At 42.0% G+C, this 16,967-nt stretch overlaps 1 protein-coding gene across 1 annotated transcript in view; it reads left to right on the top strand.

Annotated features, from left to right (window-relative positions):
* LOC125881479 (sodium channel protein type 4 subunit alpha-like) overlaps nt 1-16,967 on the top strand; it is a 353,001-nt gene that overhangs the window by 212,215 nt on the left and 123,819 nt on the right. The window contains exon 16 of the mRNA XM_049564551.1: nt 2,968-3,206. Coding sequence (XP_049420508.1) covers nt 2,968-3,206 — 239 coding nt within the window. The remainder of the gene's footprint in view (nt 1-2,967; nt 3,207-16,967) is intronic.

Raw genomic sequence — 16,967 nt, 5'->3', positions numbered from 1 at the left:
TAAAACAAATTAAAAATGAATTTAAATTAATCTGAATGAAGCCAATCATGTTACACAAGCAGGAAAGAAAAAGGTGTGTTTGTTAGTGCAGTGCAGATTAGATTATATCTCAGACATGCTGTGGTCCATTAAAAACAACAACAACACTTAGGATTGACACACGGAGACACAACAGATCAGTTTTAAATGTTGAATATTTATTTGAAAATAATAAACATGATTTTTAGTAAGCATTCATTCTCTCTACAATTTTAGTAAACTTAAATTAAAGGCACACTTGTTTAGGACTCAAAGTACACACATAATGACTTGGACCTGTCTCAGGACCCCAGTCTTGGAAACCCCAGTGACTTGGAAAACTATGATCTGGGCCCACCTGTGGTTTTATTTCTCCAGACTAAAGACTGAACAGCAGCCTTTCTTATTGAAAAAGTATGCTTGTTTTCCTGGCTGGTTTTCATTGCTGATAAAACAGTAGCACCCAAACACAACTCATATATACACAGACACCCACAAAGAGGCCACAAATTGTTTTATTTATTATTGATTCAATTTGTTTTTTATTTTATTATTCTATAGCACTAACATTAATTTACTAATTATCCCCTCCAGGCATAAACCAGGAGGGGATTATGGTTGAGTGTGTGTGTGTATATGTCTGTCTGCAGCTAATCCCACAAACTATTGGACCTACCAGCCTAATATTTTGTGTGCACTTGTTTGACTGTGTGCTGAAGGACCTCTGGTGGTCTTATTGACTGTTTTAAGCCATCACTGACTGCTGACTCTTCAGACCCCTTAACAGGTTGTTAAGGGGGGGGCCGCAAGTTTTCAGGAAATTGTCGCGGCTAAAAACAACAACCCTTACTGTCTGCAGGATTCATGTTGTTCTTCATTGTGGCTCAAAAACTGACATCCTTGGAAAAGTTTGGATTCATTTGAAACAGGCATCTGCAGATTAATACCATACTGGATATGTTATGGTCCACTTAAGTTAAGCTAGTTAAGTTAAGTTAGGCATGATACAAGATGAATTAGTCCCTGTTTTTGTTATGTTCACTGTCATATTGACTGAAAGGGAGCTGGGAGGGACAATTCCACCATGTGCAGCTGTAACAAGGTTTTTTTTACCATCCTCCACACAGCGTTGCACCACACTGTGAGTGTGAAGCATTTTGCCTGCCTGATTTTGTAGACCTGCAGATTTTGTTCATTTAGTCTAGAGCTCTGATTGGGCCCTTAAAATTAGGTGGGTCCCTACATGAACCCTTGGGTCCAAGCCTAACCCAAACCTGAACCAAGGCAGCAGTTTTGAGCCGGAAGCCAGTAAAACAGAATTTCTACAGTAAAAAAATAAACACAAATATTTATTATGCAACATTTTATATATTATAATATATATCTTTTACGATTAAAATATTTATTAGAAGCTTAGGGCTAACATGTTTTCTCACACAACTTCTTCTTCTTCTTCTTCTTCTTCTCTTTCTTTCATTATTTCATCATTCTATGGTCTATGGACAGGTTCGACAGAGCGGGCTTCGCCCCTCTGTGCATCTAGAGTGCACAGCAGTCTATAGCAATGTGGAGCTCAAATGATGACCACTGCCCTTTGCTGCATGTTACACCTCTCTCCCATTGCAGGACGGGGAGGGGCAGAATACACACCGCAAACCACGTCACCCTGCAGTCCCACTCTCTCTAGCCCATTTTACACTGCCAGATTTTCCGCGAATGTTGGGCCGTTTTGTCGGCAAGCTGCGAGCGATTAGACACACAGAGCCGGATTGGCGAGTTGATCCAAGGTGCCCAATTTTCCTCCTCGTAGGGTAGTCATATTGGTAGAACCCTTCTAGTTTAAAAAGACCAAGGCGGCCTTCTGCCACGGGAGGGGCTGTTGAAGACTTGTGGGAGGAGCTGTTGATGACGTTGCATGTGCGAGCCACTGGCGGTGGATAAACAGGAAACAGCTGATAGCAGGAATTAGCGAGCAGCTAGTAGCAAGAGGGAAACACAGACCTGACAGACACTGTAAAGATGAGCAACTGGGGAGACAAGGAATTGCGCGCCCTCCTTGTCCTCAAAAACAAAGAGGCCATTAACCGTAAGATGACGGGAATGGTGAAGAACGGGCCAACTAACCAGCCACGGCTTCCCTCATACGTCACTGTTTACATCGCACGCTGAGCTACATGTTTTGTTACTTGCTCACGCCCCTCATTGCCCCGAAAAAGGCGCAGTCTGTATTAACAACAGTAGGTAGGTGGCATTTTGCCGCTCCCCCCGATTTTGTTTTTATACTGCCAATGCTAAAAAAAGACTGATTGGGCTTTCCTGCAAATTTGAACAATTCCTATCTAAAAAGGGCTTCTCTTTCTCTTTCTTTCAGTTTTTCATCTTTCCCTCTTGATTCAGAGAGTTAAAACTCCTTATTCACAAGAACCGCCAGTTTCATGAAAAAGCCCAATCCTGGTGGGTCTGTTCAAGCCCAATTGGGCTCAGGCAGATGCTTTTACCATTACTAAGTATGCAGGTAGTTAAACAGGGTTTTTTGTCTGTTTTAATAGTGTTTGTTGTTATTTCCTAATTTATTGTGCTGTCACCTACAGATGAAGTTAATACTTATGGATCAAAGATTCGTGGCTGTGTTTAAGCTATTACAAAATACATTTATCCTTATGATTACATTGTATCTATATTTTATGTACAGCGGCCATTAGCAGGAGAACTCGATCTGCTCTGCGAAAAGCACCATGGTTCTAACAAAAATAGATGAGGCGTGTAGTTTTATTAGCTTCAAACATGCCACGGCACATCTGCTGGAATTACAGGAATTGTCTTAAGTGACCATGATCAATTTGGGTGGCCGCTTGGTTTCCTGTTTTTCCCCTCCATTCTCTTAATTGTCTTTTATTTATTTGTACTTATTTCCTCTTCTTTTGTGTTGTTTCATCTCGGGTGATGCAGAACTGGAGGAGGCCCATAAGAAGTGCCACCCGTGCTGGTACGTGTTCGCCCACCGGTACCTGGTGTGGGACTGCTCTTCCACCTGGCTAAAAGTAAAGCAGCTGGTGAAGATCATGGTGATGGACCCCTTCCTGGACCTGGCCATCACCGTCTGCATTGTCCTCAACACGCTCTTCATGGCCATGGAACACTATCCCATGACCGACGAGTTCAATGGCATGCTGACCATTGGAAACCTGGTAGGACAGAGGGATGGATGGATGGATGGATGGATAGATGAATACCTTACTTAGAAATGGTTTCCTTTGGCTGTCTGTTTTAGATTAATTTAGCAACAAAGAAAGTTCCTTGAGGAAAGTTAAGGGACAGACTCCAGCCAATTTAGGTTTATGATGCCGCTGAATTTCTCCCAAGTTACAGTGAAAGAAATGTAGCTGTTTTGCCAAAGTAGCATTTCCTGATTGTTTGATTTTCTCAAATCAGTGTTTCTCTGATGCTGTTTGGCATGTTGGAGACAGGAACCTCACCCAGCAGTTTATGTGTGCTTGATTTTTTTTCTCTGATAGCTTGGGATACAGGCATTTAGGAGGTTTTTACTGGTAGCCAAATTATCTGCAGGAGTGTGAGATAACCTGGTAACAACACTGAATTAAGCAGTTTTACTTAAAAAAAAAAAACAGTTAATAAATAAATAAAAAAAATTCTAGTACAGCTTGTTGCAGAGGGGTTGCTAACTATTGTGGCCGCCATGAAAAGGCAAAAACTTGAATATCCCAATCTAGGGCCATTGTTTGGTTTGTCTGTTCTGGGCTACTGTAGAGGGTGGTGCAACATGGCAATCTATGTAGACAAGGACCTGTTCCCTGTATAGATATAAATGGCTCATTTTAAGATAAGGAAAACACACAATTCTTATTTTCAGGTGATTATACACTAAAGAAAACATACTTATTATATTATATTCAATTTCTGACAATTTATCCCCCTAAATCCTACACACTGGACCTTTAAACCTAGTTTTGAACTCTGATCAAAGCTAATCTTTGATTAAATTAATCCATATTGGTGCAACCCAGCTTTAGTTCCATACATTTTTATACTGGAATACACTGCATGAATCAGTAGAACTTCCTGTTCCCACTTATTTGTGTTTATTCATTGTTGAGAGCAGACACCATGGCAACATTTCCCTCCTGTGTGTAATTTTTTTCTGAATAAAAAATGTCCTAGAACATGTTTAGTGCTATGTATAGCATGCATTGTGATGGTCTTGTTGAGAGTAATATATGACATGTTTATGTAACAATGTAGTAACTGAGCTATAAGCTTGTTGGTTAAAGAAGGAGTAAAACCCAAGCAAGAACCAGTGTAGACATTAAAAGAGAGAGTAGTGCATCTATCAACCACAGACTCTGGACAAATAGTTGTCACTTACCATTAATTTTCAAATCAAATCAAAGACAATTTATCTGCACTACACTACCTTTATCCATCATTGTATTTATCATTTATATTTTAGCATGAGATTTGGGTTTGGTATTCTTATCTCCAAACATCTCACAAACTTTTCTTTGAAGAAAAGAAGAGTACAGAGCATGAACCTCCTCACTGGGTGTTGTTGTTGTCACTAGGTGTGACAAACAAACTTGAGGCGAGTTCAGGAGGCGGTTAGATTTTGTGACAAAGAACAAGACTGTTTGGGAAAGGACCCTCGGACCTTTGAAACTGCCTCAAACCCTTTTGTACAATTCACATACCCCAGGATTCAGAGACAAAAAATAGACTTGGATTTCTTTGCTCTTCTAGAAAAATAAAAAGTGTGTGTGTGCTGTTTTTGTCTCTCAGTAGAAAAGCAAGGTGAGTTTCAGTATTGGAGCTGACAGAAACGGGTCGGATGGCTTTAAACCACTGTGACTAACTCCAGTGTTTGACCCTGCAGGTGTGCTGACGATCTGACAGGAGCTGATAGGTTGATGCAATATGGTAATTGGTTCACCTGAGGTGTGAAAGGCTTACGGCTAAAATCACCATGTTGATCACACCTGCCCACACACAAACACACACGCACACACGCACACACACACACACACACACACACACACTTGTACCTGTCTGGCGATGTCAGGTTTCCTCAGCTCAGGCTTCAGGCAGCTGTTTGCGGCAGAGAATGGTAATAAAGTTTATTAGGAGAAACAGTGGCCGTGGGTCAGCCTGCAGCAGTGGTGTTCAGTCACTGGGTTTGGGCCTAAAGTCAGGCTACTGTGAGAGCATTACCTGGATTGAGACACATGCTTTTATTAATACCATGATGTCCCGGTTTTTAGTTCCAGTGTATAAATTACTTGAAGGAGTAATCCAAGTGCAGATTTTAAACATTTCAACACGTGTTTTTATGCCTTAGTTCCAGCAATAGCTGTGGCCAAAGGCATTATGTTTTCTGGTTGTTCGTCCATCCCAGTCTCTTGAAGGTGATATCTCAAGAATGCCTTGCGGGAATTCCTTCAGATTTGGCACCAACACCCACTTGGAGTCAACAACTGTTACTGCTCAGTCTTGTGTAACTATGTACCACATAAGCATCCAACTTCCCTTTAAGAAGTTGAATGCTGATCACAAGGTCACAGGTCAAGGTCACTTTGACCTTCTCTTCTCTGACCGTCTCATTCTGTCTGAGTGTGAAATGTCAAGGACACCTTTTGGGAATTTTTTCAAAACTGGCACAAACTTCCACTTCGACTCACCAATGAATTGATTAGATTAGATTTTCATGGTCAAAGGTCAAGGTCACTGTGTCCTCACGTCGGTCTTATTCTCAGGAATGCAAGATCTCAATCCCTCAAATATGGCTCAACATCCAGCAGGACTCAAGGATGAACTAATTACAATTTGGTGGTCAAAGGTTAAAGGTCTCTGTGACCTCATTAAACAGACGAAACTCAAGAATTAATTAATTAATTAGAATTTGTAGTTTCTTTGCAGCAACATCCATATTTGAAGCCTGCTCCAAAGTCTACTTCTTCAAAGTTGAAGTCTGCTGTCATGGCTGCATTTGAGTCTGAACATACATGAATGGAAACTGCAACTTGACTGGTTCACAGAGGTAAACAACTGCAAAACAGTAGTTAGAGGAATTTTGAAGGATTTGGAGGTGGGGCAGAACCAGGTGAGCTTGATTGAAGTGGCCACAAAGAAGTAAAAAGTGCTCCTCGTCCACTACCGGAGAAAAAAAAAACGAATACAAAGATGAAAGTGTGGCTTGATGTTAAGACAATAAATTGTTGTATCTCCACTGATTTTTGGCCAGCAGTGCAGGACTGCCACTATTGGTCCACTGTTTGACTTCAGAAAATCAAGTTCAGGTTGAATTTACTTTCTCTCTCTCTACAATGTGGGTGTTTTAGCGGCACATTGCCGCATTTCCCAGCATCATTTGTTGCTCTGAATTTGGATGTTTTTGCACTGAACCTGGGAGTTTTGGTGGTACATTCTGCCATTTCCCAGCGGTATTTGTGGAACCAAACCTGGGTGCTTGTAGCAGGGCATCACAGCATTTCCCAGTGACCGTTGTGGCACCAAACATGATTGTTTTAAGCCAAAACATGATCTTTTCCTAACCATAACCAAGTGTTTTTTGTGCCGAAACCTCACCACACCTCAGCCACATTGTTGAGCAATTGGCTGCATATTTTAAGACAAGACAAGACAAGACAAGACAAGACAATTAAGCAATATTACACAAGAGGGAGTGATGTTATATCGTCATGGCTGTGATTCGGTCGTAGGCACGAGGCCGCAGGCCAAGTGCCGAAGACAATCACAGCCGTGACGATATCACAGTACAACATCACGAGCTCGAGTGTGATATTGCTTTTATACAACAGTTCAACAGTTAAATAAGCAAGGCTGATTAAGAAATGTTGGAAAATGAGGACAAAATAGATAATTTCTTTTTTTTTCATTTTATTTGTCTTCCGCCAACAAAAATAGTTCCCTCAGGACTCTGCTGTCACTGTTGCTATGTAACACAGACATGGTACGCCAGGCACTTACTCTTTATACACATTTATCTGCACATTTCCATTAATTGTGCAGCTGGTGAAATAAGTCTGTGGTGACTGCATGGTGGACTGCCGCTTCACAGGCACAGCCGACTCTGCCTTCTGATCTGACACTATGTTGCTTTTCTCCAAGTCATTGAGCTCCGCTGATGAAACATTGACAAACCTGGATGTGTGCTCAGATGGATTCAGCTTCTCCTCTCCCTCATCTTCCTCTGATGACCATTCATAGTTCAATTCAAAACTTATTTTAGGAAATAAATCCATATTTTTGGCTGTTTGACAGTGGATGAATTAATTAGCCTACAACGCAACTGCTGACCTAACTGACACTAACCATCAGTTTTGATTTGATTGTTGATTGTAATCAGCTGTGAGGCGGAGTGATACATACACAGTGAACTAACCGTGATGTTGTACTCCAATATCGTCACGGTTTTACTACTCAGATTGCAGGGCCGGAACTAACTGTTGTATAAAATAAGATAATCCTTTATTCGTCCCACAGTGGGGAATTTGCAACATTACAGCAGCAGAGGGATAGTGCAGGAACACGAAGCATCAGTAGAAAAAAACACAAAGCAATATATACACTGAACAAAAATATAAACGCAACACTTTTGTTTTTGCTCCCATTTTTCATGGGCTGAACTCAAAGATCTAAAACTTTTTCTATACACACAAAAGACCATTTCCCGTCAAATACTGTTCACAAATCTGTCTAAATCTGTGTTAGTGAGCACTTCTCCTTTACCAAGGTAATCCATCCCACCTCACAGGTGTGGCATATCAAGATGCTGATTAGACAGCATGATTATTGCACAGGTGTGCCTTAGGCTGGCCACAATAAAAGGCCACTCTAAAATGTTCAGTTTTATCACCCAGCACAATGCCACAGATGTCGCAAGTTTTGAGGGAGTGTGTAATTGGCATGCTGACTGCAGGAATGTCCACCAGAGCTGTTGCCCGTGAATTGAATGTTCATTTCTCTACCATAAGCCGTCTCCAAAGGCGTTTCAGATAATTTGGCAGTACATCCAACCGGCCTCACAACCGCAGACCACGTGTAACCACACCAGCCCAGGACCTCCACATCCAGCATGTTCACCTACAAGATGGTCTGAGACCAGCCACCCGGACAGCTGCTGCAACAATCGGTTTGCATAACCAAGGAATTTCTGCACAAACTGTCAGAAACCATCTCAGGGAAGCTCATCTGCATGCTCGTCGTCCTCATCGGGGTCTCGACCTGACTGCAGTTTGTCGTCGTAACCGACTTGAGTGGGCAAATGCTCACATTCGATGGCGTCTGGCATGTTGGAGAGGTGTTCTCTTCACGGATGAATCCCATTTTTCACTGTTCAGGGCAGATGGCAGACAGTGTGTGTGGCATTGTGTGGGTGAGCGGTTTGCTGATGTCAGCGTTGTTGATCGAGTGGCCCATGGTGGCGGTGGGGTTATGGTATGGGCAGGCGTATGTTATGGACAACGAACACAGGTGCATTTTATTGATGGCATTTTGAACGCACAGAGATACCGTGACGAGATCCTGAGGCCCATTGTTGTGCCATTCATCCACGACCATCACCTCATGTTGCAGCATGATAATGCACGGCCCCATGTTGCAAGGATCTGTACACAATTCCTGGAAGCTGAAAACATCCCAGTTCTTGCATGGCCAGCGTACTCACTGGACATGTCACCCATTGACCATGTTTGGGATGCTCTGGATCAGCGTATACGACAGCGTGTTCCAGTTCCTGCCAATATCCAGCAACTTCGCACAGCCATTGAAGAGGAGTGGACCAACATTCCACAGGCCACAATCAACAACCTGATCAACTCTATGCGAAGGAGATGTGTTGCACTCCGTGAGGCAAATGGTGGTCACATCAGATACTGACTGGTTTTCTGACCCCCCAGACCCCCCCAATAAAGCAAAACTGCACATTTCAGAGTGGCCTTTTATTGTAGCCAGCCTAAGGCACACCTGTGCAATATTCATGCTGTCTAACCAGCATCTTGATATGCCACACCTGTGAGGTGGGATGGATTATCTCGGCAAAGGAGAAGTGCTCACTAACACAGATTTATTTGAGGGAAATGGTCTTTTGTGTGTATAGAAAATGTTTTAGATCTTTGAGTTCAGCCCATGAAAAATGGGAGCAAAAACAAAAGTGCTGCATTTATATTTTTGTTCAGTGTAAGTACGTTTCCACAGGCAAGGTCCCTGTATTCTTTATGTTCACCTGGTCAACTGTCCAGACAGTTTCAGCCCCAAAGAACATCCCTTTATCAACAATACCAGCATTATGTAACACTGCTCTAATGTTGCTGTCACCTCCTCTGCAGTTTGAAGCAGCTATTTACTTCTGCAGCGTAAACAGTCCAAACTTCTCCTTCATTTCAGTACAGAGCAGTTCAGGTGTCAGATAAAGGCGGGGTCACACCAAAGGGATCCGATTGCAGTCTGAAGTCTTTAAGTTCTTTATAGGATAATTCCTCTAATCCTCACAGATGTTTACATAGCATTTAGATGGCCTTTCTGATGGACAGGAGAGCCTCTGCTCTGTGTGTGTGTGTGTGTGTGTGTGTGTTATGTTATGCAATGTGTAAAAGATCATGTCAGGACATGACTGTGCTGACAGAATCAATGTCGACTAACGCTTCCACTGTTTGTTTATCATGTGCTCTTCAGCTTTGCTCTGCGGGTTTCACATGTCAATATTTCCATGTGTGTAAAGATCTAAAGGATACATACCATTTAGTGGAGGCTTTTATCTATAGAGACACACTGTGCATTAAGCGCACAACCTCTCCTGAGTGTACTAAATGTCTGTAACAGTGGAAGCTAGGCAGTAGCAGATCCTGATATAGGCCGAATGGGCGTTTGCCCAGGGCGGCACTTTGTCACGACGTACATTGTCCCTCGTCCCACTGATCAGCACATCTGTGTGAAGTTGTCGAATTTGTTTTAGCATGGTGGATGCATTTTCATTTACATCACCCACATTGGTTGGGCGACACTGACACACTGTCCTCGCCTTCTACACAATTCTCTCTCCCTGTTGCTGTTGTGGCTGACCAGGATCCTGCGGCGTCTCATTTGTGGTCACCGTAGTGTGACTGAGTTGCAGAACAGTTAGCTTGTTGAATCAACCACAGCACATGTTGCTAATGGTGTATAACTAAAAGTTTCCTGGTAGAGCTCATGCTTTTGAATTTTGGTCCCACATGATGTGCATCAGTCTATATACCATGTTTTTTGCAGAGGGGGCTGTGTGTACTGGACCAGACCATGACCCATCCGCTACACCTCCCGCCCTACAGATGTTCTTGCTCCTGATATTACGAATATATTATGTGTGATATGCCCAGTGCCTATCATACTCCCACAAAATGTACTTCTTTGCATCTGTGTCTAATGCTGACATCCACTGACAAAGTGTTGCTATTTGATGAGTTAGACTGTTGCCAGCAGCCTTTAAAACTGACACGTCCTGTGCATAGCCTACTGCTGTGAAAGGTGACTCTTTGCGTTAGTATCTGACATCAAGATCACTGACAAAGCGGCGGATTTTGATGAATGGGGAGTAAGGCTCGCACACAATATGGCCTGACAGAAACTGATTTGTTGGCTGGTTCTGATGGACACATTTTTTTATGCTTCCGCACTGGCAGTAGTCGTAGCCAGAGGCGTTATGCTTTTGGGTTGTCCGTCCCCCATCCTTGTGAACACGATATCTCAAGAATGCCTTGAGGGAATTTCTTGAAATCTGGCACATATGTCCACTTGAACTGAGGAATAAAATGATTAAAATTTTAGGTCAAGCTCAGTTTGAGCTAAAAAAAATATGTTTTTCCAAAACTTAAAGGGGCAAAAAGTGAAATCCTTTCACCGCTAGGTTTTCTGTTGTGCACTGCCTGTAGACCAAAACAAAGTGTGTCATGAGCCACTCCTCCCTCTACCTCTGCTCTCCAACACCCCAACCAACAGTCATTTGCAATAACTTAATAATGCCATCTGCATTTAAACCATAGTCTCTCAAAGTACAGCCTACGGCCAGTGGGGGCCTTCAGAAACATTTAGTGTGGTCCCAGAATGTGATATCAAATGCTTGCGTTATATTTTGATTGACTGGATTGGATCCATCTAGGTTCATGGATGCATCTTCACTGGATTTAACTATTTTGATAATTTGATGTTTAATAGCTTACATTTGATACACTACTCGGTTACTGCATCAAACTGCACCCCCCTAACAAGATTGTGACGATTATTGCCAGTTGTGCGGCCCTCAATCATTTGCTGAGTTCCTAAATTGGCCTTCAGCCATAAAAATTTTAAGGGGTCCTGGTTTTAATTGTGTTTACATGTTGCTGTTTGAAACAGGCTCCAGGAGAGCTCACATATATCCAGAGCCTTCAGAATCTCAGATTTAATCTCTTCTCTTCCACCCTTGGTGGCATCTTGTCAATGGGGAGCTTTCCAACTACCCTGTTTATTTCCTCCTAAATGACCGATAAGGCGAGTCCTCCATCCACAGAAGACATATCAGTCGGGTTCAGGAGTTCCTCAAAGTTTTCCTTCCTACAAATGAGGTTAGCAGTTCTCTTCTACTGAGGAAAAGCCTTGACAAAACTCTGCTTCCCCTGTTTGCAGGAATCTCTTCAAGTGCTACAGAAGGTCCTTCTCTAACTCTGTGGACATCCTGACACCTGGCATGGGCACTGCGTGTGTCACAAAACCTCTTACTTTTTATATTGCTGCCCATTTGGGTTGAGATGATATTGAAATTCCCCTACTAATGATATTGCTTTAAGAAAAGAGATAAATGAAATCATTGTCCAAGAAAAAAGGAGCACTGAAGAGATAGAAGCACATGGTCTAGAGACATATCCGTTGCAATACCCATAAACAGCCAGAGTGTATAGACAGTGAGTACTATTTTACAAAAAAGCATTAATAAATCAGATCAATCAACTGGTGAGGTTATTTTTATTCAATAACACCACCATTGACTGTCATGTTTACATTTTGTTGCCTTTGTGAAAACCCCAATGATCGAGGGTTGATGGCACACAGTGGTGAAAGATTTGGTGTGACTGCTCTTTGTGGATGAGTCGGAGGCAGACTTGAGGTTTTAAGATGGTAGCGGAAATTTGCGCTGTCTCCATCTGTAGTCCTGACTTGTTTATCGCACACCTTACATATCACAGTTCAAGTTCTCTGACTCTCCTTTTTTGTTTGGTTTAAAACCAAAGAATCTCCAAACAGACGTGTTTGCAGTCTGTTTGCTTATGAGAGCGGACGTCTTTCCTGCTTGAGTTTGGGCTACATGGGTAATTGCATACAGCGTCAGACGTATGCTAGCATGTTGTTACTTTTTTTATGATATGCAACAACAATGTGGTGAAGCACATAGAGAAAGAGACTGAATATAGCACAAAACTAACAGCTGTCGCATAAATTAATGTCTCTGTGGGTGTTGAATAATAATCTCATGATATTACCCAAGCTTAGTGCCCATGTTGACAGGTTAGAGCAGCCATGTGTGAACAGTGCAGCTCAGCTGTAGCTCTTGTAATGATTCAGAGTCTCGCTTATTATTCCTGCATGACGTGCAGTTCTCAGCAAAAATAGACAATGACAATAATCTGTTGATAGCCATATCAACAGCACATGAGTAACATTGAACCTTTCACTAAGTTTCCATATCTGTATCTGTAGAATATGTTACAGACATGACACATTCTGTTTCTGTTTCAAACTAAAAGCCCTGCAGTGCTTCTGGGGACTGAATTTCTGCATTTGTTAGCACAAGACTTCTATTATGGCTTTTGTGTGATGCTGATTCCATGTAGAAAGACAGGGCTGCAGTAGCAGCACTGCAGCAGCAACGCTGTGTGTTCAACATGTGTGCGAGCCACAGCAGTTCAGTGAGGTAGCCGTCACACCAAGTAGAGGTAGCCAATGCAGTCTGTGTGAAAGGCCTACTTAACCTCCTCTCACAGTGAGCAGTTTTTTTTAAAGACTTATCTTTGACATTTTTGTCCCACATCCCCACTGTTCTATTTAAAAATAAGTTCATAACTTGAAATAAAATAAATTAAAAGACATCTAAAAATAAAAATACATATTTCACAATAATAAAAGAAATGAAAATACACATCTAAAAATAAAAAAAATTAAACAAATTAAAATAACAGAATGAGTAAATAATGATAAATAATCAATCCTTCCTTTTTAACATAGTGGTTCAGTCAATACAGCAGCTACTGTTGCAGTGAAGGCTTTTGACACTCAGACTCCTCGTTCCCAGCTGTCCTGTCCCCAACTGTCCCATCCTTGACTCCAAGTCCTCCATTTCCTCCAGAGGACTCGAGGACCTTGCGGACATTTTTTTATGAATGACTTAAGAAATATTTTCTGCCCCCCAGTCTTGTTAGTATGTGAATGAAAAATGAGCCTTAAAGTCTGCTACTATGAAGTTTCTTTGTAGAGAAGGAGACGGTGAGAGGACAAATTCAGTGTGTGAGTGTGTGACTCTTGATAAAGGTGCTCCCTGTGTGATCTGGCACACTGCACAGTGTGAGGTTGTTGCTGTGTATCCACACACACACACACACACACACACACACACACACACACACACACACACACAGAGTCCTCTGCTGTAGCTGTTATCTAATTTGGTCAGCACAGTGCTGTCCTTGCTCAGGGGCACTAGGGCAGTGCTTTGGAATGCTAAAACTTGGGGACTTGCAGTGCATTTTGGGAAAGTTTTTTGGAGGGGACCTTTATGAGAATCCCACTGCCTAAACTGTAAATGGCTAAACAAACAATGTTTTATTGACGTCAGTTAGGTCCCTAAACAAAGTGAGTGCCTTTCACCCTTTTAACTCTGCAATGGAAACAGTTAGTCAGAGCCTACAGTGGAAATTTTGCTTATTGTGATGTCATTTTTTTTTAAAGTATCTTCAGATGCTTCATATCCCTAAAATCTGTACAACCTAAGCTAAAAAGACGTGTTAGTCAATAAACCATTATAACTGATAAAACTATTGAAATTATGTCAGAAATTTTAAAAATGCAAAAGCTTACATATTTGTTCATCAAATTTGAAAAAATAAACACAGAAACATACGGTAGTGCTAGAGGCCAGAGCAGTGACATCCAGAGAAACTATATCATCAGATAAAGAGTTTTTGAGTTGTTTGGGGCCGAGAACAGCAACTTCAGTTTTGTTTCAATTTAATATCAGGAAATTGGAGCTCATCCAGGATTTTATGTCTGTAAGGCATTTTTGAAGTTTAGTTAATTGATCCGTTTCTTCTGGCTTTATGGATAAATACAATTGTGTATCATCCGTATAACAATGTTTCTTCAGACTTCAGTCATCCAATCCACCAAACAAAACCAAACAAGAGTCAACAGCAAAAAAAGCTGTTTGGCATTGGCAGAGAAGATTTGACAAATTTTTCATGGGCGCAACCCACATACTCAGCTCTGCTGCTCATCCCACAAATGCATGTACCTTACAAATGTGGCACCATTTAAAAGGGAAATAAACAGGCTTTCCAACAGTATAAGATTTACTGCCAAGCAGCATTGGTACAACAAAGAAATAATGTACCAAACACAAATTATCTTACTTTTTGTGTTAGTTTAGAAAAATACAAAAATTGGATGTTTTTTTTACTTTGCAAAATAAAAGAACAAAATGTATTGCTCCACAAGATTTTTAAACATATAAACAAAACATTTCATAATGTTCAGTTAGTTATTTGAACTACTTGCTTTTTTAGGTTTTGAGATATGCTCATTTCTATAAACAGAGTGCAAAGACTTTCATAATGATGATGATAGATTCATCATTCATTCCTCTGGCACCACAACTAGTTTTCGCGTGGTTTTTTGCACCACGTCTAACTTAGCGGAATGACATCCTCATGAGCATACAACGTGATGACACTTAAAGTCCAGCATACACTGTACGATTTTTAAAATCTTGTTGTTAATACCAGCTCACACTGTACAAGTGAATCATCTGCGATGTGCGGCCAAAGCTCACAATTTATGTGCTCACACTGTACGTTCTGATCATCAAGCACGATCAGAGAGCTCACACTGTACAGGTGAAAATGGCTCGTCGGCCCCTGCTGACTGTCCTGCCCGTTGACAGCTGCCAATAAAGATAACGTTACATTTGAAAGCTCCAATTTGTTCCGGAAGTGCCGATGTTGTCAACGAAGCAGGACAAGCGGTTTGCTTTGATGATTTGCGCTATTCTGTGTGCCGAAACGTTCAAAAAGAAGAGGCGTCTGCGCACATGGACTCGCAGATGGCTTGAGAGACATGGACAGTATGGTTTGTCCATTTTACAACGAGAGTTGGAGGTAAGCCGGCTACAGCTGGGTGCACCCTCTGTGTGTGTGTGTGTGTGTGTGTGTGTGTGTGTGTGTGTGTGTGTGTGTGTGTGTGTGTGTGTGTGTTGTACCTCATCTAGCGCACTAGCTTGTATGTTTGTTGCACTTGCTTGAAAATGAGAGCAGAAAAAACTTACCAGGCAGCTGAAGAATATATCACCTGTCAGCATTTCTCTCGTTGATAGCGGTCGTGGTAGGTGGAAGAAGAAACGTCAAACAGGCACTCACACTGTTGCCACAGCTCAACCAACCTGGCCTCCATATTATCAGTCCACCGACGCATCGCCATGGTGATCTATGTCTTTGCGCAGGCGCAGTGAGGGATAAATGCACAGACGTTGGCGAATCAGCTTGTGGCTCTGCTTCAACTGTGTGAATGTCTGTGCTGGCCGACCAAAGTTTCTGACATGTCAGAAATTCATCCGACCGTCCGACCGCGCTTCTGGAACAGACGATCGGCCCTCGCTCCCCCCTGTACACTGCACGGCAAAAGACACACGTCAAAGCGGAAATCTGGCCCAAGCGTAGGCAGGTCGTGCGTCTCAAAAATTGGGTCAAATCTAGTCAAAAATCGTACAGTGTACATTAGACATTTTAAATGGGGTTCAGCAGAACGTTCAGTGTGACAGTGGCATTCATGTAATATAGTAAATAACCTAATGACGCTAATAATGGATCAGAAATGTGCATTTTTTGCCAACACTAGATATCAAACAAAAGCCAGAGACTGTGTCGTGTTAAGTATCTGTGAGCTGTTAATTCACCTCTTTAAAGCAGAAGAGAGAGGATAATGTTATCTTGGAGCCTTGTAGTGGAAAGTTTGTCCTTCCTCATGCCACTGCATTGTGTCCGCAGCTGTCTTGAATGAGGGGTCTCCAACTGATCCCTGACTTTCAAGGAGCAGCCCTATTTTCTGTCAATATATACAGGATTATGCAAACATCCATCTCCCACAACTTGTATGGGGAAATTCTGGCATGACTATGGTGAGATACAACGTTTGCACCGTACATAAGAAAGGAAACATGATGTGATGACGGAAGACAGAAGCCTTATCTTTCCACGGCAAAAAGAATGAATGCTCTAGCTATAATGGTTTGGCAGTCCACAGGATGTCCATATGTAAAGGCTTAAATATTTCCAACAAAAATTGCCCTAAAACAGATTTTAGAAAAATAAAGTTTATTAAATGTAAACTTAAATCCGATATTTGTAATTATGAGCTAGCTACTGTATGTGTGTGTGTGTGTGTGTGTGTGTCCTGGTGCTTACTCATTATATCTGCCTGGTTGTGACAAAAATAATCACGTGTCTGTCTCTCTCTCTCACACACACACACACACACACACAGAGTCCGTGTCATCCGCTCTGTGCTGATGTTACTGTTATTAGTGAGTGCTGATGTCGACATCCCCTGTTTGTTAGCCAGCAGCAGCACACACACACACACACACACACACTTGCTGGTCAGAGTAGTTTTTCATCCCTCAGTCAGTGAATCAGAGACTTTGC

The sequence above is a fragment of the Epinephelus fuscoguttatus genome, linkage group LG21, assembly GCF_011397635.1.
Source record: "Epinephelus fuscoguttatus linkage group LG21, E.fuscoguttatus.final_Chr_v1".
Classification (NCBI taxonomy): domain Eukaryota; kingdom Metazoa; phylum Chordata; class Actinopteri; order Perciformes; family Serranidae; genus Epinephelus; species Epinephelus fuscoguttatus.
This window is presented reverse-complemented; position numbering and strand designations above follow the sequence as displayed.